Source organism: Thunnus albacares, chromosome 2 (genome assembly GCF_914725855.1).
Source record: "Thunnus albacares chromosome 2, fThuAlb1.1, whole genome shotgun sequence".
NCBI classification, from domain to species: domain Eukaryota; kingdom Metazoa; phylum Chordata; class Actinopteri; order Scombriformes; family Scombridae; genus Thunnus; species Thunnus albacares.
The window spans coordinates 33,880,221-33,895,774 of record NC_058107.1 but is presented as its reverse complement, the minus strand read 5'-3'; the positions used below and the strand labels follow the sequence as shown (position 1 = coordinate 33,895,774).

Below are 15,554 nucleotides of genomic sequence, written 5' to 3'. Positions count from 1 at the left end.
TTCTATTTCAGAGCCGAGATCAAGATGGTGACCCTAGCAAGCACCCATGGGCCAAGCCAGGGTCAGTAAACCCTTTTTAGTGTGTATATATAATGACCTGATGCGGTGTTTGCACCTGGACTCTCTGTATTGAAATACTGATCAGTGCATTTTGGTATTTGTTTATTTTGTGTGTGTGTGTGTGTGTGTGTGTGTGTGTGTGTGTGTGTGTGTGTGTGTGTGTGTGTGTGTGTGTGTGTGTGTGTGTGTGTTTACAGGGGAAACACACCGTTTGGCATTGACAGCATGCCAGACCTCCGCAAGAGGAGGCCCATTCCCCTTGTTAGTGAACTGGTGAGTAAATATCACTCAGTATCTGCTCACTGACTTTTTAATTTTGGCCTTCATTGAACCTTGACTTTTTTAATTCATTAAGTGAAGTTTCACTCCTTTATGAGCAAAAGCACAAGGCTCAAAGTCCTCTACAGATTGGCAGATCTTTAGACAGCTGAGAAACCAGTGTATCAGGGCAATTAGAAATGCTAAGTCATGTTATTTTGTTAATACCCTGTCCAATTGTAATATTAATCCAGCAAAATTTTGGAAAACAATTGAGGCACAAAATCATGGTCATGCTTACTCCCTACATAAGCATCTCTCTTGATTCTGTCCTTGTCTCAGAAAAAGAACAAACTTGTGATATTTTTAATAGTCATTTTATTTCTTCTGGTCAACTGTTTGAAAAACCAACTCTATCTACAATTGCCTCAGTTGAGAATGGGTGCAGTGTAATAGCAATCGCCCTTTTGGGGAAACATTTTCCCTTAGAGAGTTCTCTGTTGAGGAAATATTTGATGCTATGGTGTCAGATGACCCAAAAAAGGCAATTGGAGCAGACTTTTTGAATGTGAGCCTCCTACTTTTGGCTGCAGCTATTATAGCTTATCGTTTAACACATATTTTTAATTTCACTCTTGTATCCAGGAATATTCCTAAAGTGTGGAAAGCAGCACATGTCTTGCCTCTGCATAAAGGCAGTGACACTACTGACCCAAATAACTAACGCCCAGTCTCCAAAGTGTCATGTTTAGCCAAAATCTTAGAAAAGCTCATTGATAATCAAATGTGTCACTTTCTATCTGAGCACTGCATTTTAAACCCCCATCAGTCTGGTTTCAGATCTGGACATAACACTTTGACAGCACCACGTAAGGTAGTGAATGATATATCTGTTCTCTGGGTAAGAAGTAGTGTTGCATTGCCCTGTTCATTGATTTGTCTAAAGCATTTGACACAGTGGATCATACTCTTCTTTTGGACAGACTTAAATCAGTTTGTTTTGACACAAATGCATATAACTGGTTTCACAGTTATCTTACTGGCAGAACTCAAGCAATAGTTGTGGACGGTCATCAATCTGGTTTCCTTGAAGTTACAAAAGGGGTGCCACAGGGCTCAATACTAGGTCCTATCCTGGTCACATTGTACATGACCTGGACTCATTGGTTTGTAACAGCTCTATTCGTTATTATGCTGACGATACAGTTATTTACTCATCGGCGCCCTCAATTGACAAAGCTTTGTCTAATTTAAAGTCAGATTTTTTGGCTATTCAAAAGGCTCTGATTAAACTTAAGCTTTTACTAAATCAAGATACAACTAATTACATGGTCTTCACCAGGTCCCAAATAAACAATCTTTTAAGAAATTTAAGAAATAAGCGGTGCCTCTCTTTTAACAGTAGGTTGCAGATTTTACAGGCAACATTTTTATCAGTGCTTGACTATGCAGATGTCATTTACATGCATGACACTGCCCATACCCTCAAGCCTTTTGATGCTGTATATCACAGTTCTCTTAGATTTATTACAGGTGACGGTTTTAGAACCCATCATTGTATCCTTTATGAGAAGGTCGGGTGGAAATCACTTACCACTCGAAGGGAACAAGACTGTCTTTTTTTTATATAAAGCCATCATAAATAAGCTACCATTATATTTATCATAATTTTTAAGACTTAGAAATACAGGATACCATACTCATTTACAAGAATGCATTACTTTGGATATCCCATATATGAATACAGAACCGGGAAAAACAGCATTCAGTTATTGTGCTCCTCATAGGTGGAATAAGCTTGAGGGCTCCCTTAAATTAGTCAAAATGTCAACCTTAGAACAGTTTAAGATTCTGTTGAACGATTTTTTATATAACGAATGCTCTTGTATTTCTTAAGGTGACTGCTTTGTCCCTCTGTAATGTAGTTATTTTAATGTGTTTTTTAATGGGGTGTTTCTCTATTTCGTAAGTCATTTGTCTTGTGTTTATGATGTATTTATTTTTTTTGTGTAAAATTGTTGATTTTTACACTTTTTTTTTTTTACACTTTTTGTTATATGGCCTGTTTTGGTTGTGTATTTACAGGGCACCGTTGTGAATGAGATCTTTGCTCTCAATTGGTTTCCCCTGTTTGAATAAAGGTTATCTATCTATCTATCTATCTATCTATCTATCTATCTATCTATCTATCTATCTATCTATCTATCTATCTATCTATCTTAAATTAAACAAAAGTTGAATTTGGGCATATACCAAATTCAAAACACTGGTGAGTACTGACTGAAAAAGGAAGGAAGCAAATATGTTCTCATCTGAATTCTAAATAATAATAACTGTATTTGTATGGCACTTTTCAAAATCACAAGATTGCAAATTACTTTAACAATGAAACATCTCTGGAGCAATCAAAGACTATGGAATACAATAAGGCAAGAATAGGACAATCAGGTAAAAACACCTAAAAAACCCTCCATGTGCATAGAGATACAGAGACACACTGATATGACTGATATCGATCATAAAACCAATCATAGCTTTCATTTTTCTTAACTTAATTCTTCTTTTGTTTTGTTTTATATACCAGAAACAAAAATATTAATTGTGTTGGTTTTTCTATGCTGCTGAGTTGCCTTTTGTACCTTGTTAGTTTTTGTTTCTCTTTGCACTAGATGCTCCATCACTTTGGTTATGGATTTCAGATGTAATTACTTGTTAACTTTTGCTCCGACATTGGAAGAGGCAGTGAAAAGAAATGTTAATGAGCTGGCTGAGAGACACAAGCGTTTTACATTTCAATTTCAGCTAATTTGTTTATGACATAAGAATTATTACCTGCAGGTCACATACAGTACAGGATACAGTGTTTCCCCTATAATTGTACAGGCCTGGTGGGCCGCCAGGCCAATGAGAACCCCCACCAGGCCAAAAAAAGTAACGGAGAAAGGTGTGACCATTGACTTTCTCCTGAGTTTTGCTCAGTGCATCCCCCACTTCTGAGGCTGCCACCGCTACCCCAAAGCAGTCAACCTGGGGGAAACACTGGGATAAAATCATGAAGGGGTACTTCTGCAGTGGCACCCGCTATGTAATAATTAGTTTGCAAGCACTGAATAACTGGATTCAAGGTGAAAGCTACTGATCCTCTCAGAGGGGAAGCTGTTTGTTTGTCTCTAACCTTTTCTTTCTTTTTGTTCTTTTTCCCTGCACATGTTGTCTCCCTCCCTTCGTCGACCCTTAGGCTATGGTGAGTAAAAGTGAAATTTAAGCTGTTTTGTTTTACCATTGGTTTGATGGGCTTCATCCCACACTTACTAACGGTCCTGATTTTAGCAAAGCATGTTGATCTGCACTGTGTGGAGTTTCCTTGTGTAGGTTGTACGAGCACAAAGACACACACATACAAATATTAGTCATTGTTTACCTGTATTTCAAAATGGTGTTCTGACAAACACAAAAAAATCTGTCAGTTCTCCTCGATGCTTTCAGCTTTCCCTCTACAGATTGATGCCTATAGAGAGCGAGAGGCCTTTTCTCTAATTGGTGTTTTAGCTACAAGCCCTATATTTAACAGGTTGGTCTCGCTGTGATTGAGCAAGTCAGCAACTTAATTATTTGAGAAAACAAACCTGGCTCTCTATACAAACAAATGCTGATAAATGTTCCAGTAATTAGTGTCTCTCTCTCTTTAGTCTCACATTTACTTTGAAGTACTTTAAGGAAGCTGAGACATACATCCACAGGCTTTTGCCTGTCATCTGAGTAGTTAGAACTCTGAATATTCAGTCGTTGAGATCTAAGAGACTTGAATCGTCTGATTAAAAGAAACTTGTCTCCTTTGATTTGAAGTGGATCCTCCAGAGTGAAGGTCATATTCTCAACAGCAGGAGCCTGAGTGAGGTTTAAAAAGAGATTTGCAGGCTGGAGAACAATCTAGTTTATCTTCAGTAAGTTAAGCATATCAACTTACACAATTCATGAAATGAAGGAAAAAGAGACGGGAGGGAGATATGAGCAAACACAAAACTGTGCAGATAAAACTGAAATCCCATCACAGCCCGAAGGCGCAAAAGGAAAAAAAAAAGCAAACAATGACGAAAATCTCAACACAGGCAGGCTGTGTTGGGCTTGAACCCAAAGCACATGTCAGCAGGCAGCAGCTCCAACAGCTCTAAAGGCTCGAGCCACACAACTACAATTCAGTGCAGTGAATAATATTTATAGCAGCAGACCCCAGCTGGAGTGTCTCCAACACAACGTTCATAGAGTCGGGGAAACTCATATTCATCAGACTAGTTACATGGTCTTTCTAACTTACGTTTCTTGCAAGCTTGTTAAAATTTGTAATTCATTTTTTATATGATTTATTTTTTGGGATGTATGAATTGGAGTGGTTTTTTTCACAATGTATAACAATGAAGTGATCTGTTTACATGATGACTGTATAAGCGTATTATGTAGCCATGGTAACATGCACAATAACAAGTAAGTTACATGGAGCCCAGTCAAAACAGCACTTTGCTGTGCTTTTGTCAGTCTTTGTATTTCAGAAGTTCCTCATCAACAGTCAGTGAAACGTAGTGAAATAATAAAACATGTTGTTTTTCTCGTTATAACTAGATAAATTATCTCATTATAACAAGTTATTATAAATAATTTTCTCATCATGGAGCAAACATTTTTTGTCATTGTAGCATCAATATGCTGCCGTAATGATCATATACAGTATGTATTTAAGTGTTGATTTATTGGTAATATAATGTCACCCAGTCGCCTGCATCTTTCCCATCTTTACATCACATAATGGAATTAAGTCGTGGACTTGACATTTTCATAGTTGTGTGCAATTTGCAATGTCAAATAAACTAAACTAAATACACAAACTATCCTACCAAAACTCCTGATTGCACTTCATTAAAACAGTTTCTTAAAGCGAATAGATAGTAAAGTTTACTTATATAGCACATCTCACAGGCACCAGTCACAAAGTGCTTCACAGTCAAATAAATAAAACAAAGATAAAACATAAATACCACATGCTACCTTTTATTCTCCTTATACTTGCTTCCACTAGGACAGTCTGTAAAAACCCATCTGTCTGAACAGATGGGTTTTTAACTGCTTTTTTAAAAAGTCCACAGAGCTCAGACTTATTGGGAGACTATTCCAAAGCTTAGGTGCTGCCGACCAGAATGTACAATCTCCCCAAGTCTTAAAACATGTCTGAGGTACACTTAAAGACCCTGGTTAGAGGACAGAAGAGCTCAGCTTGTGATGTGAGGGTACAGAAAGTCCAAGATATAACGTGAAGCCTGGCCATGTAGGGCCATTCTAAAATTAACAGGAAGCCAGTGCAGAGAAGTTAAAATAGGTGTAATGTGTGACCATCTGTTGGATCGTGTTAAAAGCCTAGCAGAAGAATTTTGGCCGGTTTGTAAACGGTCCAAGGAAGATTTATTAAAGCAGGTAAAAAGAGAATTACAGTAGTCCAAATGTGATAAGATAAAAGCATGTATTAGCATCTCCATGTCAGCTCTTGACATAACAGACCTGAGTTTGGCTTTGTTTCTTAAGTGACAGAAACATGATTGAGTCCGTGTCCTAATATAAGCATCAAAACTCATGGATTGATCAGAAATCACACCATTATTATGCAGACTATACTGAGAAGATGAGGATAAGACAGAGAGGGAGGTTCTGGAGAGGGTGTGTGAGATGTAAACAGTCACATGGAGAGGTTACCTGTGTTAACCTGCGTGTTGCAGGTCAGCTGCAAGCATTCTGCTACCCAGCCTGTTTGGGTGGACTCTGTCAGCTGTGAAGAGGGAGAAGCAATCCCAAAACATATTAAAATTGTCAATAAAACTTATATTGTGAGCTCTGCAGGCAGACTGGAGCCAAGTGCGGAGGCTAAGGATTCTGCTGAAACGCTCTGCTCCACGGGCCGGCGTGGGGATGGGACCAGAAATAAAGACAGATTTTCCACAACTTTTTAGAAAGTTAAAAAGGTCATTAAAAGATACAGTATGTGAGCTGATGAATCACAGAGTGCTCTAAAAGTAAATGGAAGCAATCAGTTTAACTTAATGATAACTGACAGCATGCGTTAGTGAGTCGCCGTGAACGGAGCCACTTTGGGTTAAAAAAAAAGGACATCTATTTAAAGTGCTGCTGTGGGATAAAAACTGTATTTGAACTTCGGTATTTTGTTCATGCTGGAGATGAAGAGAGGCAGGCAAAGTTTTGTCCAAACATCCTGCCACAGCAAATCCACACTGACACTCCTCTCTCCACTGAAATGATACAAAACACTACAGAAAATAAGATGTCATAGGGATCCTTGACAGCAAAGCTTTAACATAGGCTGTACTGTCAGGCTATGTATGCACCTTTCAGCTGTAGTATATGGAAAATAAAGATACTCTTGGCAGATATTTAGTATTTTTAAGTATCTAGACTGGGATCAGGGGCAAAAATACTCCACTAAATATCCCTAATTAGAACACATTTGTAGAAATACAAGCATGTGTGAGTGTTTGTCTTCAAGGAGAGAATAAAGGAGAGATGTATGACATGTTTTTTGATACTGTGTGTTCAAAGGTAGTAAGTGAACAAATGTGTGTGTTTTTCGTGCGATATCAAGCTTGTACAACCTTCAAAGTTAAAAGACCCCAACATCACACAAAGAATTGATTTCCTGAATTTTTTTTTACTGTAAGTTTTCTTTAGCTTGTACTTTTCTACTCACATTGTGTGTGTGTGTGTTTTTCTCTGTGGCTGTTTATCTCTGATGTTTTGTTTCTCTCTATGTTTTCTAGTCTATGATACAGTCCAGGAAAGCTGGACTCGCCCACACATTGGCCACACGGACCTCCCTGAAAGACGAGGAGCTTGTGAGTGCCCAGATACCAATGAAACACACAAACACACACACACACACACACACACACACACACACACACACACACACACACACACACACACACACACACACACTCTGAAGCTATGATTTCATTGTTAGCTGTAGGAACACTAGCTGTCACCCTGATGCCAGCTAATGCGGATCCACATAAACCTAAAAACTTACATTTACCCACAGTCTTTCACACATGCCTTTTCACACTTTTTCACCAACTGTCATTATATAGTCATATTGTTAAAATGTTGGTTGGGCATCCAATTTACTGTGGCTCTGAATTTTGCTGAGTCAGCCTCGGGGTAGCTTCAAATTTTAATGGAGCCAGTAGCCGCAAGGCTCCCCTGACTGAATGAGGTTTCAGGTTTGTTTATTATTGTTTCTTTTGTGCCTTTCGTTCTGTACTCTGTCAAGTCATGACAGTGATTACATTTTATAAAATGACACGTTAATTATTCACGTTGATGAAATAGGTCACAAATAACAACCAAGCAAATTGCCCCATGGCCTCAAACCCTTCAAATCCCCCGGTTCACGGTGAGGTAATTAGTTTGTGGTAATTTGAGTAATTTATTTTAAACTAAAATGGAATTAAAGCGACTCCTGCATCTGTATCTAGATATGAGGTCCTGTCTTGCAGTGGGGCTGTGTGACAAAATGTTTAATATTCTTGTTGGTATGCTTACATGGTGAATATTCATATTTAAAAATCATAGCTCATATTTTGCCCCAGGGCCCGCTAGAAGGTAAATCCAGACCATAAACTTACTGCTTCATCAAAACTGAAAACTTACAGTACATAAATATATCCACAACCTTCAACTATGTGCTTTGTTAGCTCCAGACCCTATCAAATATACAGATCGACACTGCACATACAAAATGCAGAGCAATATCAACGTACGTATAGATCGGCAATGTTAGCTGTTCCATTATCAGACTGTATTAACAGATGAAAGTAGCATTTCTGCTGCCTCATAAACACAGACAGCAGATCTTCTCTTTTATTAGGTGTTGAATTCTTGTATAAAACGTTAAAAATGTGCTTTCAGCCATCCATTCAGTAACAATGGTAGAAACTGTGGTGGAAATACTATTATTTATAAAGGGGGTTTTTAAAGTTACAGAATGCTTTACAGTGATAAGGAAAGTAAATCATGAGTAATTAAATCAGGTAAAGGCACAGGTCGGAAAAATAAAGTCTAAAAAAAGCTAATAACAATTGGAGCAACACAAGTCAGATCAATAAAACAGAGCAAGACAGAATGAAACTAAAGCCAGAGATGACAAAAAAAGTAAGTAAAACTAAAAGCAATGAAACCCACAAAGGGATGCTACTATTAACTATACTACCATTGCTACCATAAGAATAAGACAGGAAAAATGATAATATTCACTCACATGCCCAAATACACATTTTGTGTTTATCAAATCATACTGGGCTGCCAGTCAAGGTGTCCTTTCATGCTGTGGAGATGTGTTCACCTCCTCCCACAGTCCTCCTACACGAGACCATGAGCAGAATTCAGTTCATGCGAGGGGAAGCCTAGGATTATGAAAAAGATTCTGCATAATCTTAGCGGTAGCCACCATGAAATTACCCTTTTATGAGTCTTTCACCTTCTAGTTGCTTTTATAGTCACTAGTTCATTTGTAAGAGCGCTTTTTTTATTTTTTTTTCTCTCTTCTGCCCTCTATACCACCTACATCCTCTCTGTTTGGCTGTATTTGTGTCAATTACCTCGTGTCCTCTGTCCTGTCTTGTTGTGTTCTCACTATCCATACTCACCTCTTTTTAACACTTCATCCCACACTTTCCTTTGTCATTCTCTATCGTGTTGCCTTCTTCTGGTCTGTACTTTTCCTCGGATAACTTTTTAAACCTCTCATGCCCTTTTCTCTCACCCTGATTCTCTTATTGCTCTGTTACCCCCCGACCTATGTCCCGCCTTTCCTTACTTCAACTTTTTCCTTCTTGTCTTTACTCCCACAGAAAAACCATGTGTTCAAGAAGACGCTGCAGGCTCTCATCTACCCCATCTCCTGCACCACACCCCACAACTTTGAGGTCTGGACCGCCACCACGCCCACGTACTGCTACGAGTGCGAGGGACTGCTGTGGGGCATCGCCCGGCAGGGTATGCGCTGTGCTGAGTGCGGGGTCAAAGTGCACGAAAAATGCCAGGAGCTGCTGAACGCTGACTGCCTGCAGAGTGAGTACTGAGAATTGAACTAGAGCTGCAACAATTAGTCGATTAATTGATTAGTTGATTGAATGAAAATTAATCAGTGACCATTTTTGATAATCAATTAATCATTTTGAGTCATTTTTTAAGAAAAAAATGCTAACACTCTCAGGTTCAAGCTTCTTAAATGTGAATATTTTCTGGTTTCTTTAGTCTCCTATGATAATAAACTGAATATCTTTAGGTTGTGGTCTATTGGTCAGGACTAAACAAGACATTTTATGGACCAAACAACTAATCAACTAATCAAAAAAATAATCAACAGATTAATTGATAATGAAAGTAATTGTTGATTTTGTATTTATTGTTGCTACCTGCAGTTGAACGAGTGGACTGACTGAAAAGTCTGCCACAAATGATGCAGTTCTGTGCTGTTGAGATCGGAAAAATGACTGGCCTTATCAGAAATTAGCTTTTGGATGCAATGCTCTTCTACAGCTGTGTCCCCGGAGTTTCCAACAGTTAAGCTGAGCTTTGACAAAAAAAAAAAAAAAAAACCTCATCATCCACCCTTCTCTTCTGTTGTTCCCTCCTCCCTCGTCATCTTCAGGAGCGGCTGAGAAGAGCTCAAAGACGGGGGCGGAGGACCGGACGCAGCACATCATCATGGCCATGAAGGACAGGATGAAGATCCGTGAGAGAAACAAGCCTGAGATCTTTGAGGAGATCCGGAAGGTGTTCAACATCTCCAAGATGCTCCATGCCCAGCACATGAAGAGCGTCAAGCAGAGCGTCCTGGACGGCACCTCCAAGTGGTCGGCCAAGATCACCATCAACAGTACGTCCAGTGGCTTTTTAACTATGAAACAGAAAACATGTGAATAGTTACTGAAATACCATTTCTAAAGGATAGATAGCTTTACCTTTATTAGTTGTATTCTATTAGTTATCATTACAGTGTTTTCTCTGTCTCTCTCTGTTTCGCAATTATTAACACTTTGCGTATTTAGCTTTTACTCTCTTTATTCTTGTGGCTGTTGACAGAAGCAGCACAGTACAGCACAAAAACATAATCAGAAAATTGAGAAAAATTATTTGAAAGTGTGATGATGCCTCCAAAAACACCATATTTCTAAAGGCTGACCTTAAAACATGACCTACAGTGAAGAACACCAGAAATCTTTCCAACCTGTCTCCTCTCTTAGTTCTCTTTTTCCTGTCTCCCCCTCGTCTAAGTCTCTCCGTTGTTACTAATGCACCTGCTCCATCTTAACAGTGTCCAAAAAGGCTTGTAGCAACAGGATACTGTGTGTATGTGCGTCTGCACTTGTTCAGTGTGTATAACACTCATAGCTCTGTGTGAAGTCAATCTGCAGAGCGGACTCAAGGTTACATCGCCTTTTTACTCTCACCGCTTGCTTCAGCCACTTTGCTGAGCCTGCTGAGGCATGAAATTTGTAACAATAAGTGGTGTGTGCAGCAGGATAAAATCATCAGGTTCTTAGAGTTATATAAATACAATAAAAACAGTTTTTCAGCAGATGGAAGGCTTTTTGCTGTCAGTCAGATATCAAAAGAGATCCATGTGGTGAGGCACATTTTGGTATTTTCCTCAGCTATTAATAACTTTATGAAGGTGGCAGAAAGTTAGAAAAGCAGTTTTGTTGCACATTCAAATCCCAGATTGATGTTGGAAAAGGTGGGATGGCACAACTCATACGCCCTCGAGGAAACTGAAGAAAACTATACAGTTGTCACCGACAACTGTGAAAACCCGCAGCTGTGTGAAAGTGAAGCAAAGTGTCGCTGAACAAAAGCATGTCAGGTTTCCCCAAATAAATATCCAAAAAAAGATTCACCTATCCCACATTTATGAAAGTTTCTCCTTTTCTCTGACAGTCTTTTCTGAAATGAGGAGAAACTTTAGCTGTTAAGAATTAAGATAAATTCACTAATTTGAACAGACGAGCGTCCCCACCTCCCCACCTCTCTGCTTTCTCCCCCTTTGCCAAACATCATCAAGATCGCTGCTGTTACCAAAGCAACCAGACACATCACACCATATAGTGGCAGCAGTGTTGCCATGGCAGCCATCACACCTTGTCTCCCTGATCACCAGTGATGAGCTCCATTAAAGAGGAGATACTGGGACCGACATTCATCTGGCTCTTTGTTGAAATTCATTCATGGTCAGGTGACAACCATCGTCACTCGGTGTCATTCTGCTTGTCAAGATCAGCCACATGTTCACAGATTCTGCACATTTTTCGATTTGCTATTAAAAGATTTTCAAAAAGGTTTCACTATAAAATTTAGAATTGCAATTCTAGCTAAAGGGATCAAACATTTCAAAATACCGGTTTGGTACGGAGTATTAGGTTCACTGGGGGAAAAGTTATAATCTGAGATTTTTTGAGAATAAAGTTGAAAATTTACGAGAAAATAAATGTGAAGCAGCAGCTGCAGACAGCTGAGACAAGAATGCAGTCATAGCATCTGAAAGTGATTAAAGCTTGACTTGACTTTATGCAAATGATATGAAAAACAGCCAGAATTAACTGTCATTGCTCTGGTGATAATGTGCTGATATGGCAGTTTCTCATTCAGACCGACACAGTGGCAAAACCATCTTAAGTGACATGTTCAGGACTGTGGATGAGTCAAAATTTAGAGAACCAGCTGTGTGTTGCTCTTTATTAGAGTTGGGATGGATGTACATTTGCCAAAAGAGCCATTAGTCTTCATCCTTGAAGACTCTTCTCTTAGAGAACAGAAACAAACTGAAAACACTTCTGATACGGCATAAATCTCACCTTTGTGGGGCTCACTGTCCACACAGACGTTAACTTGCTCACCTCCGATAAAGTGCAGCTCTCCTTGAAGTCTTTTACAACCTAATCGATAAGTATATGACATTCTGCTCATGAAGCCTCCTATTCTATTATGACTTTTTCCCCTAAATATTCTAACTTTTATTTGCAAAACATTACAACTTTATTCTTTAAATATTACAACTTTTTTTTTGTGATATTATGATTTAATTTTCAAAATCTTTTCTCTAATGTGGCCACTTGTAACCTCTTTCAAAAGAAAATGTCAGTTTCCATGCAGAGATACTGTAAATGAGACCAACCCTGATATAGTTTTACTGTGACTCACTTGTTTTCAGATATCCTACTTTTGTCATAGAGAACAGTACAATATTATGTTCACACAAAGCAACTGTTGTCCCATTGAATAAAGTAAAGAAAATACTTAACAAACATTCTCTCAAAGGCGTTAATAAATCATTTAAGGCATAAATGATCTGAAAGAAATTCAGACGTACTTTAAAGTCAGAGTCAGTGTTATATATATAGAAGCCAAGTGGCGATTGAACTCGTCGTGGACTGACAGGAGAAGCTCTTTGAAGAATCTGTTGATTTCATTAGGGAGTATCTCAAACTATTAATATTCAAAACTTCCTTTAGCACAGATGAGATGCTTCAGTGACCGTCATTGACTGAACTGATAGCAATGATATTACAGGGACCGATGGGCGTGATTGTTTGTTTTTCTGACTTTTCAGTGCACCAGAGAAAAACCGAACACCTGGCTGTTTGTAGTTTCCAAATTACAAAAGGATAGTTTTTGGTCTTTCAGAACATGCTTTCCATTTGTACGTACGGTATGAACATAGGTAGGCAAATATGTAAGTAAGTACATAAGAATGTATGTAAAAATGAGCAAAGTAGAAAAAGTTTGTCCTGATTTCAAGGTCTGCATTGGGGCCCTCACACTCTTCCTGTGCTCTCCTTAAACTAGTCATCTTATAGTCCTCTTAAGGGCAACACACGGCGGCGTACGATGTGCATCAAAGCATTTATTGTTTTTTCTGTGCAAGCACATCATTTGTCAACCTGCAATGACACTCATCAACATGTCAGGGTTTGCTGCTGTCCTTTTTCCTAATGTTGACGCACATCAGTGCTCCATAAAAATAGCAATTTTATCACATTTGCTCCATGGATTGGGACAGCCTGGCTACTGAACCCTTATGTCTGGCACTAGCACTGGCCACCATAGACTAATAAAACATGCATCTGCCAGACAATGCTGAGGTCTTTTATGAGCCTGTGGTGGCCGATGCTCTCCTTGTTTGCAGTTGTGTGTTGGGGGGAGCAGGTTGAGGGTAGCGGATGCCAACAGACTCAACAAACTGAAGGCCAGTGATGGTGTGTGGGGGCGGAGCTGGTGGACTCTCTGGCGGCAGTGCCAGAGAGCAGGATGCTGTCCAAGTTACGTGTCATCTTGGACTATGTTTCAAACCCACTCCATGACGTGCTGGTCAAGCACAGGAAGTACAGTCAGTGCAAGACTGAGATGCACCACAGGGCGCCACAGGAAGTCATTCTTGCCTCTGGCCATCAAACTTTTCAACTCCTCCCTCAGAGTGTCAGACACTCTGAGTCAACAGACTGGCCCTTTGGACTTATTTCAACCCTGTCAGCAGCTTCCCCATCGTTAATAATTTATATATTGCAATACTGACTTAACAGTACAATTATTTTGTGCAATAATTCAACTGTGCAATACTCTTGTGTACATTTATACTGCATTAATACTGTATATTTCTACTAATATTTCATATTATTTATATTATTCTGCTTTTTAATACCTTTATATCCCATTTATAAGCCTTATTACTGACATTGTTTTTATATATTGTAGTATGATGCAGATATTTTTACATATTTCTTGGTTTTCTATCTTCACTTTGCAACTTTTCCTGCATGCATAACTTTATATTGCATCACATTACATTCCTACATTTTCCAGACGTTTGCATTTGCATAGATGTCGCTCAGCCTCCTCTGTCTTTAGCTGTAGCTCAAGACTGCAGCTATAAATAGTTACACTCATCAGTATCTGTTGCAGATCTCACATTCCTTCTCACCTGGATTAAAGTGGCAGCGAGGGTGGCAGGAATCAAATTGTCCTTCGGTTAAACAACCTTCACGGTGCCTGTCGGGCTTACGTCTAAAAGAAATGTGTCCAGACTCAGTTCATAAGCTTTGTAATCTCCATCTATCAAATCGGTTTTCTGCCCCTTTGAATCAGACAGACAGTCTTCAAGGCAAACACATTTATTGTGTTAATGCTGTCTGGGCCAAAGTGTCACAGAAACCGCTCCTTATTTTCATTTGTTGATTTGTTATTTTTGACAGAGTGGAGCTCAAACAATATGCCAAATACAAAGTGAAGAATAATGAAATTCTTAATTCATCAAAGCATTTTAAAAAATCACACTCAAATTTAAGTGCACTTTGTCTATTATGACAGTTTTTTTCCCTTTAAAGCCAGAGCTTGTCACAAGTCCAAGTCATTTTAGAGAATCCTTTGACCACTTGTTGCACTTAAGTCATTTTGCGATAAACGTTGTTATCCAACATCTGCCTGTGAGTCATAAGAATTGTGTTACGAGGCTTTGCATAACTATGTGGGTGATATCTCGAGTTATGGTGTGTGTATGTGTGTGTGTGTGTGTGTGTGTGTGAATGAGACATAGAAACATGATGGTAATGAGTAGGTGTTTGTTGTTCTTATGCAATTTTCATAGTCATTCTCTCTATTTTTGTGTGTGTGTTTGTGTGTGTGTTATCAGTTTTGAGTGCGCAGGGTCTCCAGGCCAAGGACAGGACAGGCTCAAGTGATCCGTATGTCACCATCCAAGTCGGCAAGACCAAGAAGAGAACAAAGACCATCTATGGCAACCTGAACCCAGTCTGGGAAGAAAAGTTCAGCTTGTAAGTTCAGCTTGTTAGTTTCTTTTCAGCTGTAGAGCTCAGCTGGACGTCCATCAAAGTGCAGTGAAACTGTCAGAGTCACGGTCACCTCGCGTTAGTGTAAGAGAGTTTCAGATTCTTACTTTAAAGGCCCTGCACACCCATTGTGAAACTAGACAGGTGATTTTTTACTTATTTTCACCGATTAGACCTCCTCTCAGGACTTTGTGGGCATGTACAGACTGTGCTTGACTGACATCTCCTGCACTCTCCTGTTAGCTTTGTTGTGGAATATAGTACACGAAATCATACTTATTAGTACACGGAGTCCTGTAAAACACCTGCGAGAGTGTATGTGGCCTTCAAGTAAAA

At 39.2% G+C, this 15,554-nt stretch overlaps 1 protein-coding gene across 1 annotated transcript in view; it reads left to right on the top strand.

Moving 5' to 3' along the window:
- The window catches only part of LOC122967288 (protein unc-13 homolog B-like), a 200,591-nt gene that overhangs the window by 123,815 nt on the left and 61,222 nt on the right, over positions 1 to 15,554 (top strand). Inside the window, exons 11-17 of the mRNA XM_044331849.1 lie at positions 12 to 61; positions 258 to 333; positions 3,557 to 3,562; positions 7,134 to 7,208; positions 9,225 to 9,444; positions 10,028 to 10,255; positions 15,062 to 15,203. Coding sequence (XP_044187784.1) covers positions 12 to 61; positions 258 to 333; positions 3,557 to 3,562; positions 7,134 to 7,208; positions 9,225 to 9,444; positions 10,028 to 10,255; positions 15,062 to 15,203 — 797 coding nt within the window. The remainder of the gene's footprint in view (positions 1 to 11; positions 62 to 257; positions 334 to 3,556; positions 3,563 to 7,133; positions 7,209 to 9,224; positions 9,445 to 10,027; positions 10,256 to 15,061; positions 15,204 to 15,554) is intronic.